This window comes from Pan paniscus, chromosome 4, assembly GCF_029289425.2.
Source record: "Pan paniscus chromosome 4, NHGRI_mPanPan1-v2.0_pri, whole genome shotgun sequence".
Lineage (NCBI taxonomy): Eukaryota > Metazoa > Chordata > Mammalia > Primates > Hominidae > Pan > Pan paniscus.
Genome location: NC_073253.2, coordinates 146,002,072 through 146,028,930, shown reverse-complemented (window position 1 = coordinate 146,028,930; position 26,859 = coordinate 146,002,072). Strand labels below are relative to the sequence as shown.

The 26,859-nt window shown below is 42.0% G+C and overlaps 1 protein-coding gene and 1 long non-coding RNA gene across 4 annotated transcripts in view; one reads left to right on the top strand and one right to left on the bottom strand.

Annotated features, from left to right (window-relative positions):
* The window catches only part of LOC134730376 (uncharacterized), a 76,483-nt gene extending 49,879 nt beyond the window's left edge, over positions 1-26,604 (top strand). The window contains exons 2-3 of one of the 2 annotated variants that reach the window (XR_010112133.1): positions 16,762-16,930; positions 17,245-26,604. This is a non-coding gene — a long non-coding RNA (uncharacterized LOC134730376). Of the gene's footprint in view, positions 1-16,318; positions 16,931-17,244 lie in introns of those variants that run through there. The other variant, XR_010112132.1, reaches the window with a different exon arrangement.
* Positions 76-18,234, bottom strand: SMIM3 (small integral membrane protein 3). Of its 2 annotated transcripts, none has more exons than XM_003829008.4 (2): positions 17,827-18,234; positions 76-1,392 (listed from the first exon to the last, which is right to left on the bottom strand). In XM_003829008.4, exons 1-2 carry the CDS (start codon positions 18,227-18,229, stop codon positions 1,388-1,390), a joined length of 408 nt encoding a protein of 135 aa, XP_003829056.3. In that variant the 5' UTR covers positions 18,230-18,234; the 3' UTR covers positions 76-1,387. The 2 variants fall into 2 exon arrangements, with proteins under 2 accessions (XP_003829056.3, XP_054968769.1); XM_055112794.2 differs by having other exon boundaries at positions 17,827-17,966.
* Positions 26,605-26,859: the final 255 nt, after the last annotated feature.

Below are 26,859 nucleotides of genomic sequence, written 5' to 3'. Positions count from 1 at the left end.
GCCCATACATTCAGTGTAAGGCTTTTACCTGAGTTCCGAGTTTAACAGTTGCTCTTTAAAGAAAGACCTCAGACATGCACATTCTAGCACTTTATTGGAACTTGGTTGTGTACATCAATGAGATCACATCAAAGTAAAAGCAGCATTTTCACACAATAATATCCCGATATCTGTGCTATCTTCTTACATAATTTAATAAATCCCAAGATGCTCCTGATTTTGGTATCGAAGAGCTTGAGTGGTCCAGAAATATCTCTACATAAATATAAATCATCACATCTAAAATAACCATCATTGTTTTAGTAGGTCCCAAAAGTCCTGGGAACACCTCTTAAAATATAATTGCCATAGGCTGGCTGCAGAGCTGGTGGGAGGGAGTGAAGGGGGTACACGTGGAGCTAATTACAGCAGGAGCTGGGCAGAGGGACACACACAAGGGGATGGGGGCCAGAGATCCCAAAAGCTGGGCAGGGAACTCAGTCACCCTGCATTTTCCAACACTGCTTGAGTGTCAAAGCTAACAGATGTGAGACTCCAGTGCAGAAAGAAGCCCATCACCCCAACTCCCTTGGCAGTGCCCAAAGATGGCACAGCCTTCCTTCAGATTACACAGGGGCAGAGATTCTGGAATGGAGAAGGTTCTGGAAAGCTCTACCCATCACCCTCCAAACTGAGAAAACATGAAGGAACATGAAGGAATGGCACCTTAAAGAAAATACTTTGGGCCAAAGTGCTGCTGGCCCCTTGGAATGGGGACAGGGTGCTCTTGGCTTGGTTTGACCTGAGGGGCACTGGCAAAGTCTGCTCTGCCCCCAGTATCTCCCTCACCACCTTTAAGGCCATCATCAGCAATCAGGTTCTCTGGTTCTTGAAAGCTTCTCAGGATTCAGCATAACACCCTTATATCTGTGGTAGCTTTACTGCTCACAAACAGCTTTCACATCCACTAAGTCAGGTGGTTCTCACATCCCTATGAGGTAGAAAGGGCAGGGATCACCATCCCCATTTGAAAGATAAGGAACCTGGAACTCAGAGAGTTAGGTCCCTTGACCAAATTCACACAGCTGGCTCGTGGCAGAATCAAAACCAGAACTCAGGTCCATGCCCCAAAGTCTCTCCTGCTGCTTTTCTGAAGACAGGAAGAGGCTGGGGACAGGATGCCTGTCCTCATCCCTCACCCGGCCCTCTTGGGAGGCTCTCAAACAGCCCCACTAAGGATCGGATGAGTCCGCATGCGATAGATGATTACTGCAGTGGCTGGGCACAGCAACAACGAGGTCATGATGACAATGGTGGCCAGGATGATGAGGACAATAACCCAGATATCCAGGATGTGCTTGGGAAGCACGACTTCCATGGGGACTTGGCTGACTGCATCCATGTTGCTTCACTCTGCAACAGACAAGAAAGGAAGATCACTGTTGTGTACTCTCTCCCTGCCTCCCTGGTTAGAAGGAAACCTTCAGGAGTCAGAAGCCTGGGTCACTTACCAGATATGTAAACTTTAAGGTTCCCTGATTAGTAATTACAATGGCTTCATTTACTGAGGGCTTCCTATTGCCAGACCTGTGCTAGACACTTTATGTCTATTAACACATTCAGTCCTTACTTGAACCACGGGCCCTATAAGGCAAGGACTATAATTATTGTTTTCTATTTCTTGGCCTTTACCTTCCATTACACCCATTTTACAGATGAGGACTCTAAAGTCTTAAAAGGCAAGATGTCATTAATTTGACCAAGAACATGAACCCAGATGGGTGGGACTCCAAAGCTTTCCTGCTTAACTATTAAGCTACCATACTACCAGTCTGTTCTCTCATCTGTAAAATGAGAGATGCATTGTTTTTGGTCCTATACCCCTTCTCCCATTCTCCCCTTTCTGGGGAGAACCTACCTATTCTGTGTGGTTTCGTTGGGACACTGACCTGAGTACAGGGATGGATATGTTTCCATCCCCAGTAACTTATGGAAAAATAAAATTAAAAAGGTATAAATAAATAAATTGTTTGAGCCTAACTACTTAATAAATGGAACTGCTCGGTATTTATTTTGACCTAGGGTGCTGTTAAAAAATGACTAAGACACTAAGGATTCAGTGAATTGAACACGATTGGAAACAGCTATTTGTAGTCTGCCCCTCTCCCACTCTTCCCCCCAAGTCACCAAAGTCCAAATTATCATTCTTATGCCTTTGCGTCCTCATAGCTTAGCTCCCACATATCAGTGAGAACATATGATGTTTGGTGTTCCATTCCTGAGTTACATCACTTAGAATAATAGACTCCAATCTCATCCAGGTCACTGCAAATGCTGTTAATTCATTCCTTTTTATGGCTACGTAGTATTCCTTCATGTGTATATCTCACAGTTTCTTTATCCACTTGTTGATTGATGGGCATTTGGGTTTGTTCCATGATTTTGCAATTGTGAATTGTGCTGCTATAAACATGTATGTGCAAGTATTTTTTCGAATAATGACTTCCTCTGGGTAGATAGCCAGTAGTGGGACTGCTGGATCAAAAGGTAGTCCTACTTTTAGTTATTTAAGGAATCTCCACACTGTTTTCTATAGTGGCTGTACTAGTTTACACTCCCACCAGCAGTGTAGAACTGTTCCCTGTTCACCACATCCACACGAGCATTTACTGTTTTCTGATTTTCTTTTTATTATGGCCATTCTTGCAGGATTAAGGTGGTATCGCATTGTGGTTTTGATTTGCATTTCCCTGATCATTAGTGATGTTGATCATTTTTTCATATGTTTTTGACCATTTGTACATCTTCTTTTGAGAATTGTCTGTTCATGTCCTTAGCCCACTTTTTGATGGGATTGTTTGGTTTTTTCTTACTGATTTGTTTGAGTTCGTTGTAGATTCTGGATATTAGTCCTTTGTCAGATGTATAGATTGTGAAGATTTTCTCCACTCTGTGGGTTGTCTGTTTACTCTGCCGACTGTTCCTTTTGCCATGAAAAAGCTCTTTAGTTTAATTAGGTTCCAGCTATTTATCTTTGTTTTATTGCATTTGCTTATGGGTTCTTGGTCATGAAATCCTTGCCTAAGCCAATGTCTAGAAGGGTTTTTCCAAAGTTATCTTCTAGAATTTTTATAGTTTCAGGTCATAGAGTTAAGTCCTTAATCCATCTTGAGTTGATTTTTGTATGAGGTGAGAGATGAGGATCCAGTTTCGTTCTGCTACATGTGACTAGCCAATTATCCCAGCACCATTTGTTAAAAAGGGTGTCACTTCCCCATTGCATGTTTTTGTTTGCTTTGTTGAAGGTCAGTTTGCTGTAAGTATTTGGGTTTATTTCTGGGTTCTCTGTTCTGTTCCATTAGTCTATGTGCCTATTTTTATACCAGTACCATACTATTTTGGTGACTATGGCCTCATAGTGTAGTTTGAAATCAGGTAGTGTGATGCCTTCAGATTTGTTCTTTTTGCTTAGTCTTGCCTTGACTATGCAGGCTCTTTTTTGGTTCCATATGAATTTTGGAATTGTTTTTTCTAATTCTGTGAGGAATGATGGTGGTATTCTGATGGGGAGTGCGTTGAATTTGTAGATTGCTTTTGGCAGTATGGTTATTTTCACAATACTTATTCTACCCATCCATGAGCATGGAATGTGTTTCCATTTGTTTGTATCATCTATGATTTCTTTTTAGCAGTGTTTTGTACAAGGAAAACTACAAAACGCTGCTGAAAGAAATCATAGATGACACAATCAAACAACTTAATATGTATTTATGGCCTAACAACTTAGTAGCTGTTTGAAAAAAAAAAATACACGCAAATTGAAAAAAACAGTTTTTATTTCATTCTTAACTAGTTACTAATGGAATATATGCCCCTGCTGGACACTGTGTAACTTTTCAAACTTTGGAATAATATTGGACAATGCCATCCTCACTTATTATTTCACATTAATTTTTGCCCAGTAGTTGCCATACCATGCAACCACCAAAAAACCAACTTCAGGCTGGGTGCAGTGGCTCACGCCTATAACCCCAACACTTTGGGAATCCAAGGTGGAAGGATTGCTTGAGCCTAGGAGTTCAAGACCAGCCTGAGCAATATAGTGAGATTTTAATTCTAATTTAATCTAATTTCATGCTAATTAGATTGGCATGGTGGCTTATATCTGTAGTCCCAGCTACTTGGGAGGCTGAGGTGGAAGGATTGCTTGAGCCCAGGAGGTCCAGGGTACAGTGAGCCATGATCACACCACTGCACTCCAGCCTGGGTGACAGAGCAAGACCCTATCTCAAAAAAATTTTTTTTAATCAACTTCATAAATTATAACATTAACAAAAGGCATGTAGTAAGATTAATGTTAAACTGTGAACTATCTTAAGCTAATCATTTGTAAAGTGTCTGAGAGATGTTGTCAAATATCACTATTTCTGTCAAAAATCTTAAACATCCTGCAGCACTCCCCTCCTTCTAGTGAGTTCACTGGGGCTCCCAGGACACTTCAGTGCTCAGCTTGGGAACCATCGATATAATACATTCCCTGCCCAGAGGGCACAAGGCTGGAACTATCTCCTGCAGGTCCTTTCAAATGTAAGATCGATAATTCTGTGATTCTAGGTTCCAAGCAAAATTCCTAATTGCAATCCTGTTTCCTATTCTTATCTAATCACTAACTTTTCCTTTCTAATGCCCTTGGCTCCACGTCCACTGTTGCCACCGTAAGTAAGGTATTGATCACCATACCCAAAGGAGAGTACCCAAGAAATACATACAAGGATGTTACTTTCTGCATTATTTGTTAAGGCAACAGACACAACAAGTGTCCACTAATAGTAAAATAAAGAAGGGTATATCTGTATAATGGGATGCCATGCAACAATTTTCATGTATTCATTCACTCACCCATTCATTCATTCATTTAACAAGTATATAGTACTTACTCCACATCAATCATTGTTCCAAATGCATTACAAATATTAATTTACTTAATTAATACAGCTACTATGAAAAACAGAATGGAGGTTCCTCAAATAATTGAAAATAGAGTCACTATATGATCTCAGTAATCTCACTTCTGGGCATATAACCAAAGGATTTGAAATCAGTATGTTAAAAGAGATTTCTGCACTCCCATGTTTATCTCAGCATTATTCACAAGAGCCAAGTTATGGAATAAACCTAAGTGTCTATTAACCATGAATGGATAGAGATAATGTGGCATATACTCAATGGAATATTATTTAGCCTTAGAAAAGAAGGAAATTAGTGCCATTTGCGACAACATAGATGAACATGAGGACATTATGCTAAAGGATATAAGCCAGGCACAGAAAGACAAATATCTCAAGTTCTCATTTATATATGGAAGCTAAAAATATCAGACCCATAGAAGCAGAAAGCAAAGCCTCTGGTGGTCACCAGAGGCTGGAAGGTGGGGGGAATGGGGAGATACTGGTCAAAGGGTATTATGTTTCAGTTAGGCAGGAGGAATAAATAAGTACTGAGATAAAAAAATTAATTTATTTATTAGTCATTTAAGAGGAATCTGATCTGTAGTGAACTCCGAAAGTTTTAAGTGGAAAAAATAAAAATAAAGTGCAGAACACTCGTGTATAGGATGATTCCTTTGGTTCAGATTTTGTAGAATTAAGTAGGTAAATAGGCGAGGATATATACAGGAAAATTACTTTCTGAGTGTACTCTCAAGAAAGTGTTAATAGTGGTTACCTTCTCGGGAGCTGGACTAGGAATAAGAGGTTTTGCTTTTCATTCTTCATTCATAAAACATGATTTTATGCCATTTGAATTTTCTCAACATGAGCATTTATTACTTCTAATTTTTTATGCCAACTGGGTTAAGGGGGCGAAGAGGCTTTTTTTTGTTTTTGTCTTAATAATTCTCCATCTTAAAAAGTAAAAACACACATATACAATTTTAAAATCAAATAAAATTAAGAGATGAGACTAGATCAGCAGTCACCAAATGCCACATACCATGGTAAGTGACCTTAAGACAGTATAAAAGAACACTGATTTCTGGGTCTCAATCCATACATACTGAATTAGACTCAAAGGGGATGAGGAGGAGCCCTTTTTTCCCATTGTCCAGGTGATTTCAACGTGCAGCCAGATTTGGGAACCTCTGGACTCAACAAATCTTTAAGACCCCTAAGGCCTTTTCTGGCATTAAGATTTGGGAATTGGTTCCCAGGTGCTCTGCAGCCAGGCTGGGCAGATCTGGGCAAGTTCGCAGATGAAGGAGAAGCCTCTGACAAAGCTCCCCAGGGCCATAGGATTATCTGCCAAGCTTGCAGAGGAGAGAGAAGCACAGGCTGGCCCTGTCTCAGCCTAGGAAATGGAGTAACTTTCCCCAAAGTCTAAGACACAGAAGCATGAGTCACAGGAGACTGAAACTGTTAGAGGACCGGGGGCGGGATAAATCATTCTTTGTGGTCTCCTGACTACATCAACAGCTAGCTGCCTTAGACTAAAGGAACCCCACAAGAGTCCTTTCCTGTAAACCCATTAACATCAAACAGTCTTCCTGACTTCAAATGCCAGGAATACATAATCACCCTGGCTGATTTTCATAAGCAAAGCCTGTCAGATACAGGAACTCAGGCTTCGGGGCTCGTCCACAATCAAGAATCCTGGAACATTAAAGCTAGAATGAGTGCCATTTCACAGATGGTGAAACTGAGGTCCAGGGGGTCTTCTCCCTCCTGCAGTCTTACTCCTTAAGGGAATAATCATTCAAATACATAGATCTGATCGTGTCGCTGCCCCTAACTAAAACAAAACAGAAGAAGTAGATGAATAAATGAAATTCTTCTGTAACCTGTATCCTAGACTGTACCAATATTACTCTTTTGCAAATGAAATTGTTTTTCTAACCCCAATACCCAACAGCTAAAGTAAGGCTGCTCTAGTAGATCCTGGAAAGTGGGGGCCTGGCAGGGGAAGCGTGCAGTCCCACCTACCCAGCAGAGCTGAATACATATCCTCAGAGACCCTAAGCACTAGAGATGAGGGTGCCCACCCCCTTCACATATGCAATTCAAACTAAAAATAATACTACACCATAACACACAAACTTTGCATGTTACGAAATTAAAGTCGTTTCTTTCTTCTAACTGAAAAAATTGGAAAAAACTTTTCCCAGCTGTCCTTTGGCATGCCTGCTCAGTGCAGCGGGCTTACTTGGCAGGGCAGTGCTACTATTCAGTTTCCCCTCGACCCCCTGGGCTCCTCAGAACATAGTGTGAAAGCCACAAGTTGCAATGTTCTCCAAGGGCCCTTCCAGAGCTACTGTTCCAAGAATCTAAGGCTGGCCATAGAAGTAGTCGGGTGTCAGAGGGCACAGGGAGCTCTATCTCCCTGTTTCACTCTTCTCGAAACTCAAACGTGTCCTTTGCTGCACTGTTCTTCCCCATGTAACACGGGTTCCAGTCGCTTCCACCTCTCCCTACTGTCAAAGAAAAATTTTGTCTCCCAAATAAGAGCTAAGCAAACCATACCTTCAGCATCTTTAATTGCACACTAGAAATATTTGCTTGAGAAAAAGCAGGACTCTAAGCTTCTCCTAGCTGACTTCTATTTGACCTCTCTGGCATGAGTGCATAAAACCTTGTTTCTTGGTATGTCTAATATAATAGTCATAGATTAATTTATCATTTGCCTCACAGATATATTGCTTGATATTTCTGATTAATGGTTCATGTTGGATATGGCCCAAACCATTTATGTCACAAATTTATGCCTATCACTGATAAGAATATGATGTTTTTATAACCATAGGAAGTAAAACATCAATCAGGTCTAAACTCTCATTATTTTGAACCAGCATACTTTATCTGCTATTTGCCTCCTTAACAAATAATAAACTTTGACATGTGTTCAATATAAGTTTGTCTAAGAAACTGCACGGAAACCACCCTGAGCTCACCAGCAGAAAAGCCACTAGCACCAAACATGCCATCCCATCAGATCACAGGCCCTATACCACCAGCCCTGTGAACTGGACACATCATTGCTCCTCCTCAGTCCATAGGGGTTAAGTAACTTAGCCAATTCAATGGAAAAGTCAACGATCCCAAAATGACTATTTTGTGTCCACTAACAAGACCAAATATAAGGTGGGGGGAAAAACAATGTAGTTTCTACAAAAGAGGAAGAAAACTTTTTTCTTTTCTTTTTTTTTTTTTTTTGAGACACAGTCTCGCTCAGTTGCCCAGGCTGGAGTGCAGTGGCACGATCTCAGCTCACTGCATCCTGTGCCTCCCAGGTTCAAGCAAATCTGTGCCTCAGCCTCTTGAGTAGCTGGGACTACAGGTGTGCGCCACCACACCTGGCTAATTTTTGTATTTTTTGTAGAGATAAGGTTTTGCCATGTTGCCCAGTCTGGTCTCGAACTCCTGGCCTCAAGTGATCCGCCCACTTCAGTTTCCCAAAGGAGAGTGACCGCACCTGGTCAAATTTTACTTTTCCAAAGGTAGAAAATTCATCCCCTCTTTTAAGTACTCCACTTGATCCAGTTTAGGCAGGCAAAGGGAAGCCCTACTGCCTGGTTAGGAAACACCAAGTTTTACTTCTGGGACCACTTTTCTTAAGCAATTAAAAGTTCTTTTGCAAAAGAAAGAATCATTGTTTCGGCCAATCCCACCATTTGGCAAGTTTTCTAGTTATATAAAAATTATATAAATTTCATAAATTAAAATTTCCTACAAGTTGATAGTTTTAGGGTAACCGGATTCAAGGCAACAAGCCCGTGTTATCTACTCGCCAGACTCTCTAGCAAGCAACTTTTTCCTCTCTGACAGGACAATACTGTTTTTATTTTTGGTTCAGTATTATCATGATAAGTAACTCTGTCCAGGATATTCATTCATTTATTCATATGTCAAGTACTTGGTATTTGCAAGATACTCTCTCAGGACTTACTATTACTTACTCCTTATGACTCTGTGCTTCAAGAAGCACAGGGAAGTGAAATACCACTTCCCTTATTTCCTCAAACACAGGATCACACGAGCCAGCATTTGCTTAACAAATTGTATTTGTTTAAATTTGTAAAAACAAAAATAAATTGTTTTATTTCACAAATTTGTATTATTTGTATTTGCTTAACAAATCCCATTCATTAACTTATTAAAACTTCACAAAAATCCTATGTGGGGATTTTACAGCTATAAAAACTAAAACTGAGAGAGGTTAGCCAGCCATTGATCATAAAGCTAAGTGAACAGGATTCAAACCCAGGAATCCTGATTCTGCACTTACTTACCGCTACACTACAGCTACCTCCAAAGAGTCCACACAGACCCAGTGTATAAGCATGGAGTATACCAGACCCACAGCTTTCTTCTAAGTCCAGGTCAAACATTGTTTTTAGCTGAAGGCCATTCCATATTTAGAGAATTAAGAAGAGATACGCAATCTATAAAGATCAGGACTTCCGATTCTGGTAATGGTGAACTAGACAATTTGGACTTGTCCTTTTACTGAAGACAGCTAGAAAAGTGGGACCAAAAAAACCTGATGGAAGGCACTAAGAGCTAACGAAATAATGAAGAATTACCAGTCTTCATTGCTTGAGAAAAAGCAGGACTCTAAGCTTCATGCAGGTTTTTTTGGTCCCACTTTTCTGGGAGAAGGCAAAAATCTAGGGAGGAGAGCCTGTCATTTTCCCCTACCGGAGAATGGAGACTGAGCAGTACTGACTCAGGAGACTAAGGGGACAAAAGTTGGAGTCCAAGACTGCCAAGAGAGGGAGAGTAAAACTTCTGCACTTTGAGCTTGGACCTTAAAAAGCACCCTTAGTGCTAAAGATGAATTGGAAGTATACTAGTCCTCCCAGAGACTACAACTCAGCTTTGCATTATCATAGCTCCTGAAATTAAATTAAGGAATCTCCAGGTGCTTGGTAGAAGCAAATATACATCCTCTCTGGAGGCAATATCATCATGATAGGTCTCAAATTATGTTTTGTTTACAAATATAATGTCCAACACATAACCAAAATTAATCAAGAATGCAAAAAGACAGGATGATAAAAACAAAATAATCAGAAACAACAGACAATAGAAAAAAAAGTCTATCCGGGCTCCAGATATTGGAGTCATCAGACAGACACATAGTTCAAATAACTTTGCTTACTATGTTCAAGGAGGAAAAAACTCCAAGTTTGAGAATTTTGACAGAGAATTTGAAATTATAAGAAAGATTAAACAGATTTTTTTAAAAGAATCAAATAGAGGTTACAAGTGGTGGCTCACACCTGTGATCTCAGCACTTTTGGAGGGAAAGGCAGGTGGATCACTTGAGCTCAGGAATTCAAGATCAGCCTAAGCAACATGGCAAAATCCCATCTCCACAAAAAAAATTTTAAAATTAGCCAGGCATGGTGTGCACCTGTAGTCCCAGCTACTCAGGAGGCTGAGGTGGGAGGATCACTTGAGCCCAGGAGGCTAGGGCTGCAGTGAGCCATGACTGGGCCACTGCACTCCAGTCTGGGTGACAGAGTGAGACCCTGTCTCGAAAAACAACAACAACAAAGAGAACCAAATAAAAATTCTAGAACTGAAAAATATAATAGAAATTTAAAATTCAGTAGATAGGCTTAAAAATTCAGTAGATTAGCCATAGTTAAAGAGAGAGTTAGTAAACTGGAAAAAAGATCAGGGGAAAATACTTAGAATGAAGTAAGGATAAACAAAAGGATGGAAAATACAGAAAAAGAAATAGGTAAGAGAGAGGAAACAGTGACAAGGTACAACATAAATATATTGGAGTATCAGAAGGAGAAAAGAAAGAATGAAGCAGAACAATATTGGAGTAAATAATAACAGAATTTTCCAAAACTGATGAAAGACACCAATTTGCATACTAAAGAAGTCCCATGAACTCCTAGCAGAATACATAAATTGGAATCCATAATTAGAAATATAGTAAATCTGGCCAGGTACAGTGACTCATGCCTGTAATCCCAGCACTTTGGGAGGCTGAGGTGGGCAGATCATTTGAGGTTAGGAGTTTGAGACCAGCCTGGCCAACATGGTGAAACCCTGTCTCTACTAAAAATACAAAAATTAGCCAGGCATTGTGGCACACGTCTGTAGTCCCAGCTACTTGGGAAGCTAAAGCAGGAGAATCATTTGAACCCAGGAGGTGGGGGTTGCAGTGTGCCAAGATGGCACCACTGCACTCCAGCCTGAGCAACAGAGTGAGACTCCATTTCAAAAAAAAAAAGAAAGAAAAGAAATATAGTAAATCCGCTGAGATCCAAAGATAAAGAGAAATAAGACAGAATATCTTTAAAAGAGAAACAATTATATTGACAACCAACTTCTCAACAGAAACAATGGAATTTAAAAACAGCAGAATGATCTCTTCAAAGAGGTGAACAGAAATAACTGCCAAGAATAATGGTGCAATAAGACATTTTCAGGCTAGGTGCGGTGGCTCACACCTGTAATCCCAGCACTTTGAGAGGCCAAGGCAGGCGGATCATTTGAGGTCAAAAGTTCAAGACAAGTCTAGCCAACATGGTGAAACCTGTCTCTACTAAAAATACAAAAATTAGCCAGGTATGGTGGCACACGTCTGTAATCCCAGCTACTCGGGAGACTGAGGCAAGAGAATCACTTGAACCTGGGAGGCAGAGGTTGCAGTGAGCCAAGATTGTGCCACTGCACTCCAGCCTGGGCAACAACGCGAGACTCCATCACAAAAAAAAAAAAAAAAAAAAAAAGACATTTTCAGGAAAAAAAAAATACAGAATTAAAGTATTCAACAGCAATAACAAACAAATTCTGGAAGAAATAGAATTAAAGTATTTTTATTTTCTTGTATTGCCTAAGAAAGGGCAGAAGAACCAAATCATATTAGACTTTGTTAAATCAGGGATGCATATTGTAATCTCTATGGTAGCCACTAAAAATATCAGTCAAAGAGTGCATAATTTCCAGGGGAAAACAGGAGAGGAGAAAAACAACAACAAATATTTAGAATAGAGGGGACAAATAGAAAGCATAGAGAAAGATGGTAGATTTAAACCCAAACTAACAAGGACCGTTAGGGTACATATAAATAAAGATAAAATATACACATACATATATATTTTTTATAAGAGACACATGGGGATTAGAAGGGTTGAAAGTCAAAGGATACAAATGAAACACCGTGTAACCATGAATCACATATGCTGGTAGCCCCTTGCTAGTATAAGGCCAAGTAGACTTTTAGGCAGAAAGTATTACTAAAGATACCAAAAAGGTAAAGTGATTTTCTATTTTTAGGTACCTAATCTCAGAATTATAAGGAGAAATAGACAAATCTACAATTATAGTGGGAGATTTCAAGATGTCTCTCTCAGATCTTGTGGGGAAAGGCAGGATGAGCAGAATAGATGTTATCAGCAAAGCCCAGAGTTGATGAGATACATGACGTGTTGGAAGCATATGGAGTCCTGGTGGCTTTGGCAAGAGGTTTAACCTCTTTGAGCTTTAGTCTCCTAATTTGTAAAATGGAAATAATAACTAATAATTGTAACCACTTCATAGGGATGCTCTGGAGGTTAAATGAGCTAATGCACATAAAGCACTTAGGACAACGCCTGGTACACAGTAAGGGCTTCACAAAGTTAAGCTGAGCTAGTGAACCCGGCATCGTTCCTAAATCACAAGGTCAAGAGATCAAGACCATCCTGGCCAACATGGTGAAACCCTGCCTCTACTAAAAGTACAAAAATTAGCTGGGTGTGGTGGTGCACACCTGTAGTCCCAGCTACTCGGGAGGCTGAGGCAGGAAAATCGCTTGAACCCAGGAGGTGGAGGTTGCAGTTAGCCAAGATCGCACCACTGCTCTCCAGCCTGGTGACAGAGTGAGACTCCGTATCAAAAAAAACAACAGGGAGTTCAAAGCCTCTGCCATTAGTTAGGGTGCCGTGACTGCTTCGTGACTGATCTGGGCCCAATGTAGGAAACCACAGTGAAAAGTTTTTTTAAGTAAAAAAATTTTAAGCTGTCCCCAGCTTGAACCTCCTACCGGAAACTTACACCCTCCACATCCGAGCTGCAGCTAACAGTCAACTTTTGAGAGCTTGCCAATGGTTATCCAACCGGTTTTACTGCCAGAGTTCACTGAGGAAGAAGGCAATAAAAGAAGTGACTGCCTGCTGGCAGGCAAGCTTAATTATCTCAAAGTGGGAGACAAGGCAGATAGAGGCAGGTGGCTTCCTGCAGGTGTGGCCTTAGCCCAGCACTGCCAGAGTTCTGGGCAGACCATGCTGCTGCTGTTTTGTTTCCACCAGCCACGGTGGCCAGACAGCAGACAGCTATAACCAGCTCCAAGTCACTGATGCTGAGGCGTCCAAAGATACATGACTCTTCAAGTATTTTGCAGAATGTGAACAAGGCTGATGGTTCCCAGGGCACAGGACTAGAGGGTTTGCCAGCATTGTCCACCTTATAGGACCCCTTCCAAAAAGTCTCCACCCTCAGAAGATGCTGCTGAGGTTGTCAAGGAAGAATGGAACATTTAAGCCAGAGAGGGCAATTCAAGTTCCTAGATGGGGCCACACTGGCCACTTTGTAGCCTGGGGAACCTAACAACTGTGTCCCAGGGGCTGATCCCGCTTGAAGACCTTTGTGTTTGCTGTTCCTTCTCAGAATGCTCTTTTCCTCCCCTGTCCATTGTCTCAATGTCCATGACCTCAATCTAAATGTTACGTTTTAGTAAAGTTTTTCCGGACCCACTCTGTTAAACTATCACTCTTATCTTGTTTTATTTTCTGCATATGCTTTTCACAATCTAAAATTAGCTTGTTTGTTGCTTGTTTGTTTTTATTGGCTTTTTTCCTATCAGGCTAAAGACTTGTTCGTTTGCTCCCTCAAATGTAAGCACAGGGAGAGCAGAAGCCTCACCTCTTGTGTATTGCTGTGTCCTCAGCACCTATCACAGCGCCTGGCATATCATAAGTGCCAACAAATATGAAATCAATGAAGAAATGAATATGGGAAGATTATTTCAGATGTGAGCTCACTCATGGAACCTAATTGACTGAAGAGGTCCCGAAAGAATCCTCATCCCTGCAAAAGTCCCAGTGATTCTAAAAGTCAGAACCCTATCTCCAAAATAACATGACGTCCTCTGATTTTATCATTTTCTGGACTCTTTGTACATTCAGGAAGGATTATGGGGGGCTCTTTCTTCCCCAGCCCACCCTGTACATACCAGGCAGAAGAGAACTGGCCTTTCAGAATGAAGCCCTCTAGGATTCCCACTTGTTGATTTGCTTGGGCTGATAAGCTCAAATTCGAGTTCTGACACCATGTGCTCAGGAGCTGGGGACTGAGGTGGGGAGGAGGGACCAGGGGTGAGGGGAACAGTGATGTTGCCTAAGATGTGAATCTTTCTGTTCTTAGAAGAGGACAGGGAGCTGATAAAAGCGGGGGCAGGTTTCCCATGCCAAGTCCCATATGAGAAGGACATACCAGCTTCACATTTACTCTTGGAAGTATTTCTCCTCCCACTGTGTAACAGCCTCAAACATTTACCAACCCAGCACAGTCATTTCACCAGGGACCTTTGGTCCAAATAAAGGGGCCAGAGGAAGGAATGGACAGGACATACAACTACCAAAAATGTGAAATGAATCAAATCACAGCCTTTTCTCCAATGACCCAAAGTCCCTAAGGAGCACTCTGTTCTCATTTCACCCCAACTGGCCCCTGTCTCTCCAAACTTCCTAACAGGCTACAGACCTGCCTGAGTTTCCATCTGCTCCTCTGTGGCTGGAAAAATGGAAAAACACCAGGATATTTCAGAGATCGGAACACAGCCAGAGCTGTGTAAGACCGCACGTACCATCTGACCCAGCCAATCACAGAGTCTTAGAAACCAACAGAGAGCTAGCAGAGGAGAAAGCCCAGGCCAAATCCCCAGCATCCTGTTTAAGGCACTACTATCCATCATTGCTATTTGCCAGTGACTAAGTGCCTGCTGTGTGTCGGGCTAACAAAGGAGACTGTCCATGAGAGGTGCTGGCAGGGTGCTCCGTGACAGAAAGCAAGAGCACCGGGCGGTGGTAGTGCATTGCCTCAATGTGTGAGCCTCAACAGGTCGCTCTCCCAAAGTGAGCCTCATGTGTGTGGAAAGCAGAATAATGCCCACCACCACCACCACCAAAGACATCTATGTCCTGGTCCCCAGAATCTTGAATATGATCCTATATAGTGGGTCACTAGCAAGAAACATATCCAATCAGCCAATCAGAGTGCAAATCAATAAAATAAGGAAGCTCTATCTACACACAACTAAGCAATTTAAAGTATACGGTTTAGACGTGGAATCTAGCTTGCTGTTGTTTAATGTACCAGGCAATTATACTTCTGAGCAGTTCCCCTTCCTAACTACCTAATTCTTAGCCTTTACTGCTAGATGTCTCCATTATCTCTTGAGGTTCACCTTCTGTTTCCCTAGTGAGTTGGAAGGTTACTAGGTCTCTAGGGATCCACTAGAACAGTGACTATCAAATTCTCACTTAACTTCTCTCAGGTCACCCTGAAAGTAAGTGACAGAGGCAAGATCTGAACCTAGTTCCCCCCAATTCCAATGAAGTTCAGAGAATAGGCCCTGGAGCCAGGGTGCCTGCATTCAAATTACAGCTCTGCCACTTACTTTCTGTGTGATGATGGGTGAGTCACTCTCTCTGGACCTCAGTTTCCTCATCCATAAAATGGAGGTGATGACAGTCCCTCCCTAATAGGATTGTGGTAAAGCCTAAATGAGTTAATACAAGTAAAATGCTTAGAGTCATGCCTAGCTTATAGTAAGTACTCAGTAAATGGCAAGTATGATCATTATAACATCATTCCGCTTACTGGGCCAGTCAGGGTGGGGGAGGACAAGGCAGGGTGTGGCAATGCCAACACTTACTCCTATACCTCAATAAACTGTGTTTGTGAGTACACGTGCCCATTTTTTATACCACCGCCACACCCAACCAAGATATTCTCTTTCCTTGGAGGTATTTCCTTTGCATGTTTCAATCCATAGAGAAGAAATGGAGGCACAATGTTTAAAGGATTGGCATATGGCTGAGAAAGCATCTGAGGCTGTGACTGGCCCTTATCCCCTTGGTCTGTCACCCCCAAGGGCCCAGGATCTGACCTGACCACAGGCCCCCAGAGTCTCTCATTTGTTTTGCATCTCTAACACCTCACCGTGACTCAGTGGTTCTCTGGCTGTTCTCTGGGACTCCCCAGATCTTTAGTGTCATGGAGCCACAGTTCTGAGGTTCGGAGAGGTCAGTTGTGGGAGAGTTCATGAAGCATGACTTGTAACCCCCACAGCATGATTCACAGTCCCAGGACAGCTGGGAACAGGAGGTCCCGGTTGGAACAGGAAAACACTTTTTAGTTTTTTTCAGTTGTCACTGCAGAAGCACATGATGTCCTAAAGCTCAGCTGTGCTGCCTTGCGTGTGTCTAGATGGCTGCTGTGCGGCCTGCATAAACCAAAGAGCATGTCATGCTCAACCACAGACGAACATCTGTTCCACTCCCATGTCTTCATTTTACAGATAGGGAAGACAAGGGCCAGAGAGGGGAAATGCCTCCATTAGGGTAATTCAGAGGGTCTCCTAACCCCCAGAGTACCCGTTCTTCCCACTCCCACCTCCACCTCATTCAGGCATCCCCAGTCCTTCCAAACTATGTGGCCACTGCAGTAGCAGCACGCATCATAGCAGATGTTCAAGGAATCTGATACTTGTGTGATTGCGCAGCCTTCACCACCACACCCTGGAGCTTTGAGGACCTTAGTATTCACCACAGATGAACCGGAGACTCCTCAGCCCCCAGGTGCAGCAGGATTCCAGCTGGTCCAGAAGAAACAAGTGCAGCTGCATGAGTAAGAGCCCAGCCTGGCCCTCAATCAGAATAACAGCCCCTGAGGTTTGTTTCAATTTGTGGGGGGACGGGGGGGGGGGGTTACACCTTTCATCCTTTCACTCAATACATATGTATGGAGCACCTACTGTTAGCCAGGCCCTGAGCCAAGAGCTGAGAATGCCTCAGAGATGACGATAGACAGGCAGTCCCTACCCTCAAGAAACTGGTATGGGGGAGACTAGGGAGCAAAACAACCGGCAACTGGAACAACTACGTCCTCAGGAAAGGGACAGCTAACCAGCAGGAGGGAGCTTAAAGGAAGCCTTCTCTCCAAGATACTTTGCTCATGTCCTTTCTCGTTTGCTTTCTGCATGCAGAAAATGTTTTCCCAATTTCACTGATGGAAAAACAAGGATGGTGATGCAGTTAGTGACAGAACCAGGGCTGGAACCCGCCACTCCTGACTCCAAACTCCTGGCGCCTTCTACACGGGGCCTCGAGAAAAGTGGGACAGGTAAGTGCAAAGACCCAAACCCAGCGCAGAGCCCAAGCAGGTGCTCAGGCCCGGGCGCTGAACCCTGACGCTGGGCCTGGAGAGCCAGGAGGTGGCAGTCTGCCCGAGGAGGAGGCTTCCCGAGAAGGCAAGGGCAGCGGACCCAGAGAGAAGCCAGTCTCCGAGTGGGGCTGGGGTTCGCCCACCCAAGCTCCGCCTCCCCCAGGCCCAAAATTCTGTGCACTAGGAGGCTCAAACTTAAGAGCTGACAGCAGGAGAAAAAGGAGGAGGGGGTGAGGGCAAGAAATACAAAAGTGATGAAAAGGCAGAAATGGGGAGGAGAGACCGGACATAAAGAAGAACGTTGGGAGCCCTGGGAAAGGGGCCGCACTAGAGGTAGGTCGCGAATCCGAAGAGCTCCGCTCTGCCAGAGCCCCACAAACAATCCCCCGGTGGCCCCACTCACCCCAGATGGCGGCGAGTCTGCAGAAAGTTCCTGGGGCAGGGATGGCTCGGTGCTTCTCAGGGTCCCCAGGACTGCACGGGATCTGGCGGCTGGAAGCGACCCCCAGGCTTGGAACCTCAGCCCTAGGCAGCTCCTGGAACGTGCCCCGGCTCCTCCGAGCCCCGGGAGGCGGGAGAGCGCAGGAGCGGCCCGGACGCGCTGCTGGCTCTGGAATGCGCGGCTGCTGGGGACCGCCCCCGGAACGCCCGGTCCCGGGGCCCCGGCAACTCCAGCTCAGCTCCTCCTCCAGCGTCCCCTGAGGGCTGCGTGCGGGGAGAAAGGAACCTGCGAGAGAAAGGAGATACCAGGGCGTCTCGGGCTCCCCTTCCACCTTGCCACACACTCGCCGCGTAGCCGTGGACATGTCACTTGGCTTCTGAGGGTCTTCCCTCTCTGGATTGTAAACCGAGAGGGTTGGCCTAAAATGTGTCCTCCACGACCTTTCCAGCTATAGAGTAGACATGGGAAAGAAAGCCTAGCAAGTAGGTTTGGACAGAGGAGCCGGGACTCAGATCCTGCTTTGCGATGTCCGAAGTGTAGGGTCCTTCGGAGGCTTTGCCACTCTGTTTCATTCTCTGTAAAGTGGGAAAGGTAACACCTGTCTCCCAGTCCTGTTGTGAGGATTGGTTTAGAGGACCAGTGTGAAGCTGGTTGGTTCTCTGCCATAACATGACTTGGAGCATCCTGTTTATTTTGTGATAACAATGAAATAGCCCAATCCAAGGTGATCAAGAGCCCATTAGAATCCAGCATCTGAGAGGCTTCCCACGCCACTGTGGGTGGCCCAGCTTCCACGCAGGACAATGCCAATTCTGTAATCTTCTGCCCCCTCTATGTCATCCATGGAGTGAGGGGGCACTCCTGTCCCATGTTGGCACCCACACTTTTTAATTCACAGTGGTTTTCTTTAATCTTACTCTTCTGAAAAAAAGGAGCACAAGCCTTGACTATCAGTGAGACCTTGAGCAGTCTTGGAGCCCAGTAGTGTTTTGGAGGGTTTGGAAAGAGCCATACTGCCTTCCCCAGGCCTAAATTTGATATGGTGTGGGCCCCGAACTTAGAACTTACTCCCTGCTGTTTCCTCTGATTCAGGGATAAGGTCAGCAGAAATGACCTCTAAATCATCATTATCACATGCCAGTTTCTTAAGGGAAGGACAGTGAGGATGAAGGGGATTCACATGAGAAATGATTTGAGAAAAACCCTAAGGGCTGTCACCCAACAACATGTTTTATTCAAAAGAGATAGTGTGGGAACCTAAAAACAAGGACAACCCAATTCTGAATAGTTTAATACAAAGCTCTCATTTAATAGTAAAAAAAGATTGAAGGAGGACAATCTTTTTTTTTTTTTTTTTTTTTTGAGACGGAGTCTCGCTCTGTCACCCAGGCTGGAGTGCAGTGGCATGATCTCGGCTCACTGCAACAGGAGGACAATCTTAATACGACATTTTCCCTGGTTAGTGAAGGGGATGAGAGTTCCTTTGGGTGGACAACTGGTAACTCCATGTGCCCTGCTGTGAACATTGGCTTCCCTCTGGGACAAGGCAGAAGCTCAGGCCTGGAGCCAGCTGAGTCCTAGTCTCCCTTTCCATTTAGCAATTTATTAGTATCTCTTTAATATCGACTTGCCCTGGGACCCTAAAAGCAAGCCAGAAATAAAGTATGAATCCCCACAGGAGCATACCATGTTAAGTCTGCTGCCTAGGCTAGACTGATTTTGCAAAGAGAGCACTGAAGGGAAGAATAATGGATGCTGTGTTGGGATGCAGGAGTGGGGGAAATAGTCAATTTCAGCAACAAGCTTTTGTTACAGCAAAAGCCAGAAAACAGCTCACAACTTCCTTGGTCCTCTATTACAACCACTCCAAAGAGAAAACCATCAGGACCTGAAAGAAATAAGTAATACTCTCTTAGAGAGCCCCTGATACTTTGGGGAACTTGTACAGAAGAAGTTGTAGTCTAATGACATTGGCTGCCATCAAAAGACGGCCTTGGCCAGGGGCGGTGGCTCATGCCTGTAATCCCAGTACTTTGGGAGGCCGAGGCGGGCAGATCACCTGAGGTCAGGAGTTCGAAACCAGCCTGGCCAACATGGTGAAACCCCGTCTCTACTAAAAATACAAAAATTAGCCGGGCGTGGTGGCGGGCGCCTGTAATCCCAGCTACTGGAGAGGCTGAGGCAGGAGAATCGCTTGAATCCCGGAAGCGGAGGCTGCAGTGAGCCGAATTGCCCCACTGCACTCCAGCCTGGGCAATAGAGTGGGACTCTGTCTCCAAAAAACAAACAAACAAACAAACCACTGCCTAAAGAGGCCCCCATTAGGATGCAATCCATAGCAAATACCCTCTCTAAGAATCATATCTACACGAGACATTTTCTTTTCATTTTTCACTTGTACAAATATATTTATTTACTTTTGGGGAATAATATGACATATTGTATTAGAAATCAGAAAACCAGTATTTCGAGTCTGTCACCCAGTAGCCCACCCAAGCTCCATAAAATAGTAAAATGAGACCTATTCCTCACATCTGGTACAATTATGATGAGTAAATATTTTATTCATATACAGCAGACCCCTGAATAACATCCTTCTGTTATAACGTTGATGAGGAAAAAAAATTGTTTCCCTGCTGGGACCACCGTCTGTGTGGCATTTGCATGTCCTCCCCATGTCTTCCTGGGTTTTCTCCAGGTACCCCGGTCGGTTTCCTCCCACATCCCGAAGATATGCATGTTAGGCAAACTGCTGTGTCTATGTAGTCCCAGTGTGAATGATTGTGGGTGTGGGTGAGTCTGCTCTGCGATGTGATGGCGTCCTGTGCAGGGCTGGTTACTGCCTTGAGCCCTGAGCTGCCGGGACAGGCTCTGGCCACTGAACTCTAAACTGGAATAAGCGGGTAAATAATTCTCTTCCTTGTTTTTACTAATCTTTCTTAAATGTATGTATGGTTCACAATTATTTCAGTGTTCAATATTGGAAGTGTTTTAGTCTTTATTTAGAAGTTTGGTGGTACTTTTGTTATCAGAAATATGCTGTAGGAACTTAACTCTTCTTTCTGTCCATTTGTCTATGGTAAAATTGGTTTCCTTATACATAGTTTCACTCAAAATCAAAGTGTCCAAAACCTGTTGAGGAGGCTGAGTGAGGACTTACTGTATTCCTTCGTTCAAAGCTATTTATTGAATATCTCCTACATGTTCTAGGCACTAAGGAAGACAAATTATCTTTATTTATTGTGCTTACATCTACTGGGAAAATATTCACAAAAAATAAGTAAGCAAATAAATAAGCAAGATGATACCGGTTTGCGAAACCATGAAGAACATAAAGCAAGATGATGAGAGAGTGATGGAGAGTGTTTTATCATGGAGATTGTAGTTAAACTGAATTTCCTAAATAGTTTATATCATCAATGATTATGTTACTCTGTAATATATCAACTTAAACATAATTTCCAAGGTCTTTAATTAACTGAGAATTTAGATTGATACTAAATCAAGTAAACTGGTGAATAATCTTAGCTGCTTGGATAATTTCTAAGAAAGATAGAATACAAAAACATTGGTCACCAAGCATGGTATTGAACACCATTTGTACACCTTTGCCTCTTATTTTTATATGTTTGAGAGTTGATAAACCTTTGGATTATATTAACGTATATGTTTTATTTTACCACTTAAAGAAATGCAAAAGGAGTCAGCACAGTGACTCACGCCTGTAATCCTAGCATTTTGGGAGGCTGAGGCTGGTGGATCTCTTGAGGCCAGGAGTTCGAGACCAGCCAGGCCAACATAGTGAAACCCTGTCTCTATTTAAAAATACAAAAAATTAGCCGGGAGTGGTGGTACACATCTATAACCCCAGCTACTCGGGAGGCTGAGGCAGGAGACTTCCTTGAACCTGGGAGGCAGAGGCTGCAGTGAGCTGAGATCGTGCCACTGCACTCTAGCCTGGATGACACAGCAAGACTCTGTCTCAAAAAACAAAACAAAACAAACAAATATATATATATATTTATATATAATTTTTATATTTTTAGTAGAGACAGGGTTTCACCATGTTGGCCAGGCTGGTCTTGAACTCTTCACCTCAGGTGATCTGCCTTCATCGGCCTCCCAAAGTGCTGGTATTACAGGCATGAGCCACTGTGCCCAGCCTGCTTCATATTTCTTAATTGGCTCAATAATGTTGTTAGAATTTCATTATATATTAAGCCCACATGGTGTTTAATAAATAAGTTGTCTTCCTTATGTTACTTTTTAAAGTAGATTTGTCCTTGTCCCCATTACCCTTGAGAATACACTGACAAAATCCATAACACAGTAGAAGATTTTATTCTCCCCTATTCTGATATAGTTGTTTACTGTAATAAATTAATAGAGCCTTAAATTTAATCAACAAAAGGTGGTTTTTATTTTTCTTCCATGCTTGCCTAAAGACCTCTGCTATAAGCTAAAGAGGTCAACAAAGGACAGCCCCAGAGCCTTGGTGGAAAAGATTTTATCAGATGCTCTTAGTTAGAATAGACTTACAGCCCCAGCCTTATCAGTATTCGCTGACTTCTGACCACAAGTAGACATCTATAGACTGAACCATAGCACTGAATCAGGATTGCTAGGACTCTTTCGTCCTGAAGCAACAAACCATGGAAGTATACTGCTGATCCAAGATTTGTGAGTCAAGAATGAATCACATGAGCCTAATAAGCCAACAAGGGAAATATAATCATGATTATTTGTTTTGGAATCGTGTTAGATTGTTTTTAATGTCCCATTTTCTGATGAGTGTAAGAGGAAGTCCTTTCTTCTTCATCTATTGCTAACCCTCATTTTAGCAAACTATGCTTATTGCAAACTGAAATGAAATATTTTTAATGATATCTTGTTCCCACTGGCCCATCAGAATTTGAGAGTAAATATTTTTACTGAATCCTTGGCTATGTAATTATTTGAACAGATTCAACAAATCTGCCATCCTTTTTACCAAGATGTATTGAAAAAATCAATCATATAATCAAAGCCATCCAAAGAGTTATATTTGAGAATAAATTTCATTTAATCAGCTATAATCACATAACCATTAAAGAATAAGTGTAGTACTTCCTTTGCAGAAGCAAGGCTACAAAGCCTTCCCAGAAAACTGATCTGGTACCTATTATTTGGCTTACAGGGTTCCAGCATTGTGCTAGTAATGTGTATTAGGCTTCTCTTGCATTGTCATAAAGAAATATCTAAGCCTGGGTAATTTATAAAAGAGGCTTAACTGGCTCACGGTTCTGTGGGCTGTATAGGAAGCATCGCTAACAGTCATGGCAGAAGGTGAAGCAGGAGTAGGCACGTAACATGGCGAAAGCAAGAGCAAGAAAGAGAGGGGGAAGGTGTCACACACTTTTAAACGACCAGATCTCAAGATAACTCACTATCATGAACACAGTACCAAGGGGATGGCACTAAACCATTCATGAGAAAACTGCCACTATGATCCAGTCACCTCCCACCAGGTCCCATCTCCAACAGTGGAATTACATTTCAGCATGAAATTTGGGCAGGGACAACATCCAAACTATATCATAATGCTTACTTACCATCAGGCCAGCAAATTTAGCAAACGCTAAGGCCCTTGGGAAAAGAGAAAGTCACTCACTTTTAAAGACTGCATATAAAATCAGATGGAAATTAATGTCTTGGCTCTGGTTTTCTGATATTGGAATAAATGAGCAAAGAAGAAAAATTTTAAAATATAAATTATTACCCTAGAAAAATATTCATTTGATGCAAAAGAAAGCAATAAAGGAAGAATAAAAGAGTGAACATACTTGAAAGATATAAAAACAAAAAGTGAAATAGCAGATTTAAATCCAGCTATATCAATAATAACATTAAATGCAAATGGATTCAACAGTCCTATCAAAAGGCAGTGATTATCAGATTGGATTTTAAAAATGCAAAGAACAAGATCCAACCTACATTCTGTCTTCAGGAGGCACACTTTAGATTCAAAGATATAAATAGATTGAAAGCAAAAGAAAGGATAAAAAATATATATATACATATATATAATGCAAACAGCAACCATAGGAAAGCTGAAGTAAAAATAAAGATTATAATGGAGCTGAAAAATCCCTATCACTTAGTGACATCGTAGCCATTGTAACATGATAGCACAACACATTATTTATGTGTTTGTAGTGATGCTGGTTTAAACAAACCCACTGCATTGCCAGACATATAAAAGTATAGCACATACAATTATGTACAGTACATAATACTTGATAATAGTAATAATAAATGACCATGTTACTGGTTTTTAAAAAAGAAAGCCAAAGTGGCTATATCAGTAATAGAAAAAGTAAAACAAAAAGGCCTGGTGCAGTGGATCATGCCTGTAATCCCAGCACTTTGGGAGGCTGAGGTGGGCAGATTACTTGAGGCCAGGAGTTCGAGGACAGCCTGGTCAACATGGCAAAACCCTGTCTCTACTAAAAATACAAAAATTAGCCAGGCATGGTGGTACATGCCTGTAACCCCAGCTACTCAAGTGACTGAGGCACAAGAATTGCTTGAAGCCGGGAGGTGGAGATTGCAGCAAACCGAGATCATGCCACTGCACTCCAGCCTGAGTTACGGAGTGAGATTCTGTCTCAAAAAACAACAACAACAAACGTTACTAGAGATAAAGAGGCACATTTGATAATGTTAAAGAGTTAATCCATCAGGAAATTATAACAATTATAAATATACGCACTAACAAGAGAAAAAATAACATAAAGATTGATAGAATTAAGGGAAGAAGTAGACAATTTAACAATTGTCAAAGATCCCAATACCTAACTTTCAATATTGTATAGAACAAACAGGCAGAAGATCAACAAGAAAATAGAAGAATTGAACAATACCATACACACACACTAGACCTAAACACATCTATAGAGCACTCTACCAAACAACGAATAATACATACTTTTCCCACATGTACATAGAATACTATCGAGAATTGGAAATATGCCAGGCCATGAAACAAATTGCAATAAATTTAAATAGACTGAAATCTTACAAAGTATATTCTCCAATCATGATAGAGTGAAATCAGAAATCAAGAATGGAAAGAAATTTGGGGAATTAACAATATATGAAAATAAAACAACACACTATCAGTGTATCAAAGAAGAAATCACACAAAAAATTATAAAGTACTTTAAGATGAATGAGAATCAAGACACAGCTATGGGATGCAGCTAGAGGATGTAGTTAAAACAGCATGTAGAGGAAAATGTATAGCTATAAATGCCTGCATTAAAAAAGAAGACAGATCTCACATCAACAACCTGACCTATCACCTAAGACACTGGAAAAAGAAGAGAAAACTAAACCAAAAGCAATTAGAAGGAAGAAAATAATAAGGATTAGAATGCATATCCACAAAATAGAGAATAGAAAAACATGAAAACCAAGAAAACAAAAAGTTGATTTTTTTAAAAGGTCAACAAAATTGACCAACCTTTAACTAGACCGAACAAGAAAAACTGAGATCCAAATTACTAAAAGTAATTTATGAAATTGATGTCAGAAATGGAAATGGGGCCTTTACTACTGACCTTTTGGAAATAAAGTGAATTACAAGGAAATACTATTAATAACTCTTTGACAATCAGTTAACTAACTTAGAGGAAGTAGACAAATTCCTAGAAAAGACACAAACTGCCAAAACTCACTCAAGAAGAAACAGAAAACCTGAATAGACTCATAACAAATGAAAAGATTAAACTGGTAATTGTTTTTAAAAGTCCAGGACCAGATGGCTTCACCAGTGAGTTTACTAAACATTTAAAGAAGAATTCACACCAATTCTTCACAAACTCTTCCAAATAACAGAAAAGGAGTGCACACTTCCCAATCCATTTGTCAACCCAGAAAATCTGCGACAGGTCTCAGTTAATTTAGAAAGTTTATTTTGCCAAAGTTGAGGACGCACCCATGACATAGCCTCAGGAAGTCCTGACGACATGTACCCAAGGTGGTCAGGCATGGCTTGGTTTAATACATTTTAGGGAGACATGAGACATCAATCAATATATGTAAGAAGTATATTCAGTCTGGAAAGGTGGGACAACTTGAAGCAAAGGCAGGAAGACTCAAAGCGGGATGGAGCTTCCGGGTCACAGATAGGTGAGACACAAATGGTTGCTTTATTTTGCGTTTCTTATTCGCCTTTACAAAGGAGGCAATCAGATATGCATCTATGTCAATGAGAAGAGGGATAACTTTGTGGGGTTTTTTGTTTTCATTTTTGTTTTGAGACAGAGTCTCGCTCTGTCACCCAGGCTGGAGTGCAGTGGTGTGATCTCGGCTCACTGCAACCTCTGCCTCCCTGCTTCAAGTGATTCTTCTGTCTCAGCCTCCTGAGTAGCTGGAACTACAGGTGCACGCCACCACGCTCAGCTAATTTTTCGTATTTTTGGTAAAGTAGAGACAGGGTTTCACTATATTGGCCAGGCCGGTCTTGAACTCCTGACTTCAGGTGATCTGCTCGCCTCAGCCTCCCAAAGTGCTGGGATTACAGGTGTAAACCACCATGCCTAGCAAGGGATAACTTTGAATAGAATGGGAGGCAGGTTTGCGTTAAGCAGTTTCCAGCTTGAGTTTTCCTTAGTGATTTTGGGGGCTCAAGATATTTTCCTTTCACAGTATTATGCTGATACCAAAATAAGACAAACATATCACAAGAAAAGAAAACTACAGACCAATGTGTCTTATGAATATTGTCACAAAAATCTTCAACAAAATACTAACGAATCAAATCCAGAATTATACAAGGATTATAAAACATGACCAAGTAGGACTTATCCCAGGAATGCAACATCCAAAAATCAATGTAATATATCACATCAATAGAATAAAGGGAAAAAAGTTCAAAAGAATAAAGTTGGACTCTTAGAGTAAGTCTGCATGACCATACAATGGAATATTACTTAGCAATAACAAAAAGTA

Coding starts and splice junctions, on each gene's coding strand:
- SMIM3 (XM_003829008.4), bottom strand. CDS start 18,229: ATGTCCACGGCTACGCGGCGAGTGTGTGGCAAGGTGGAAGGGGAGCCC.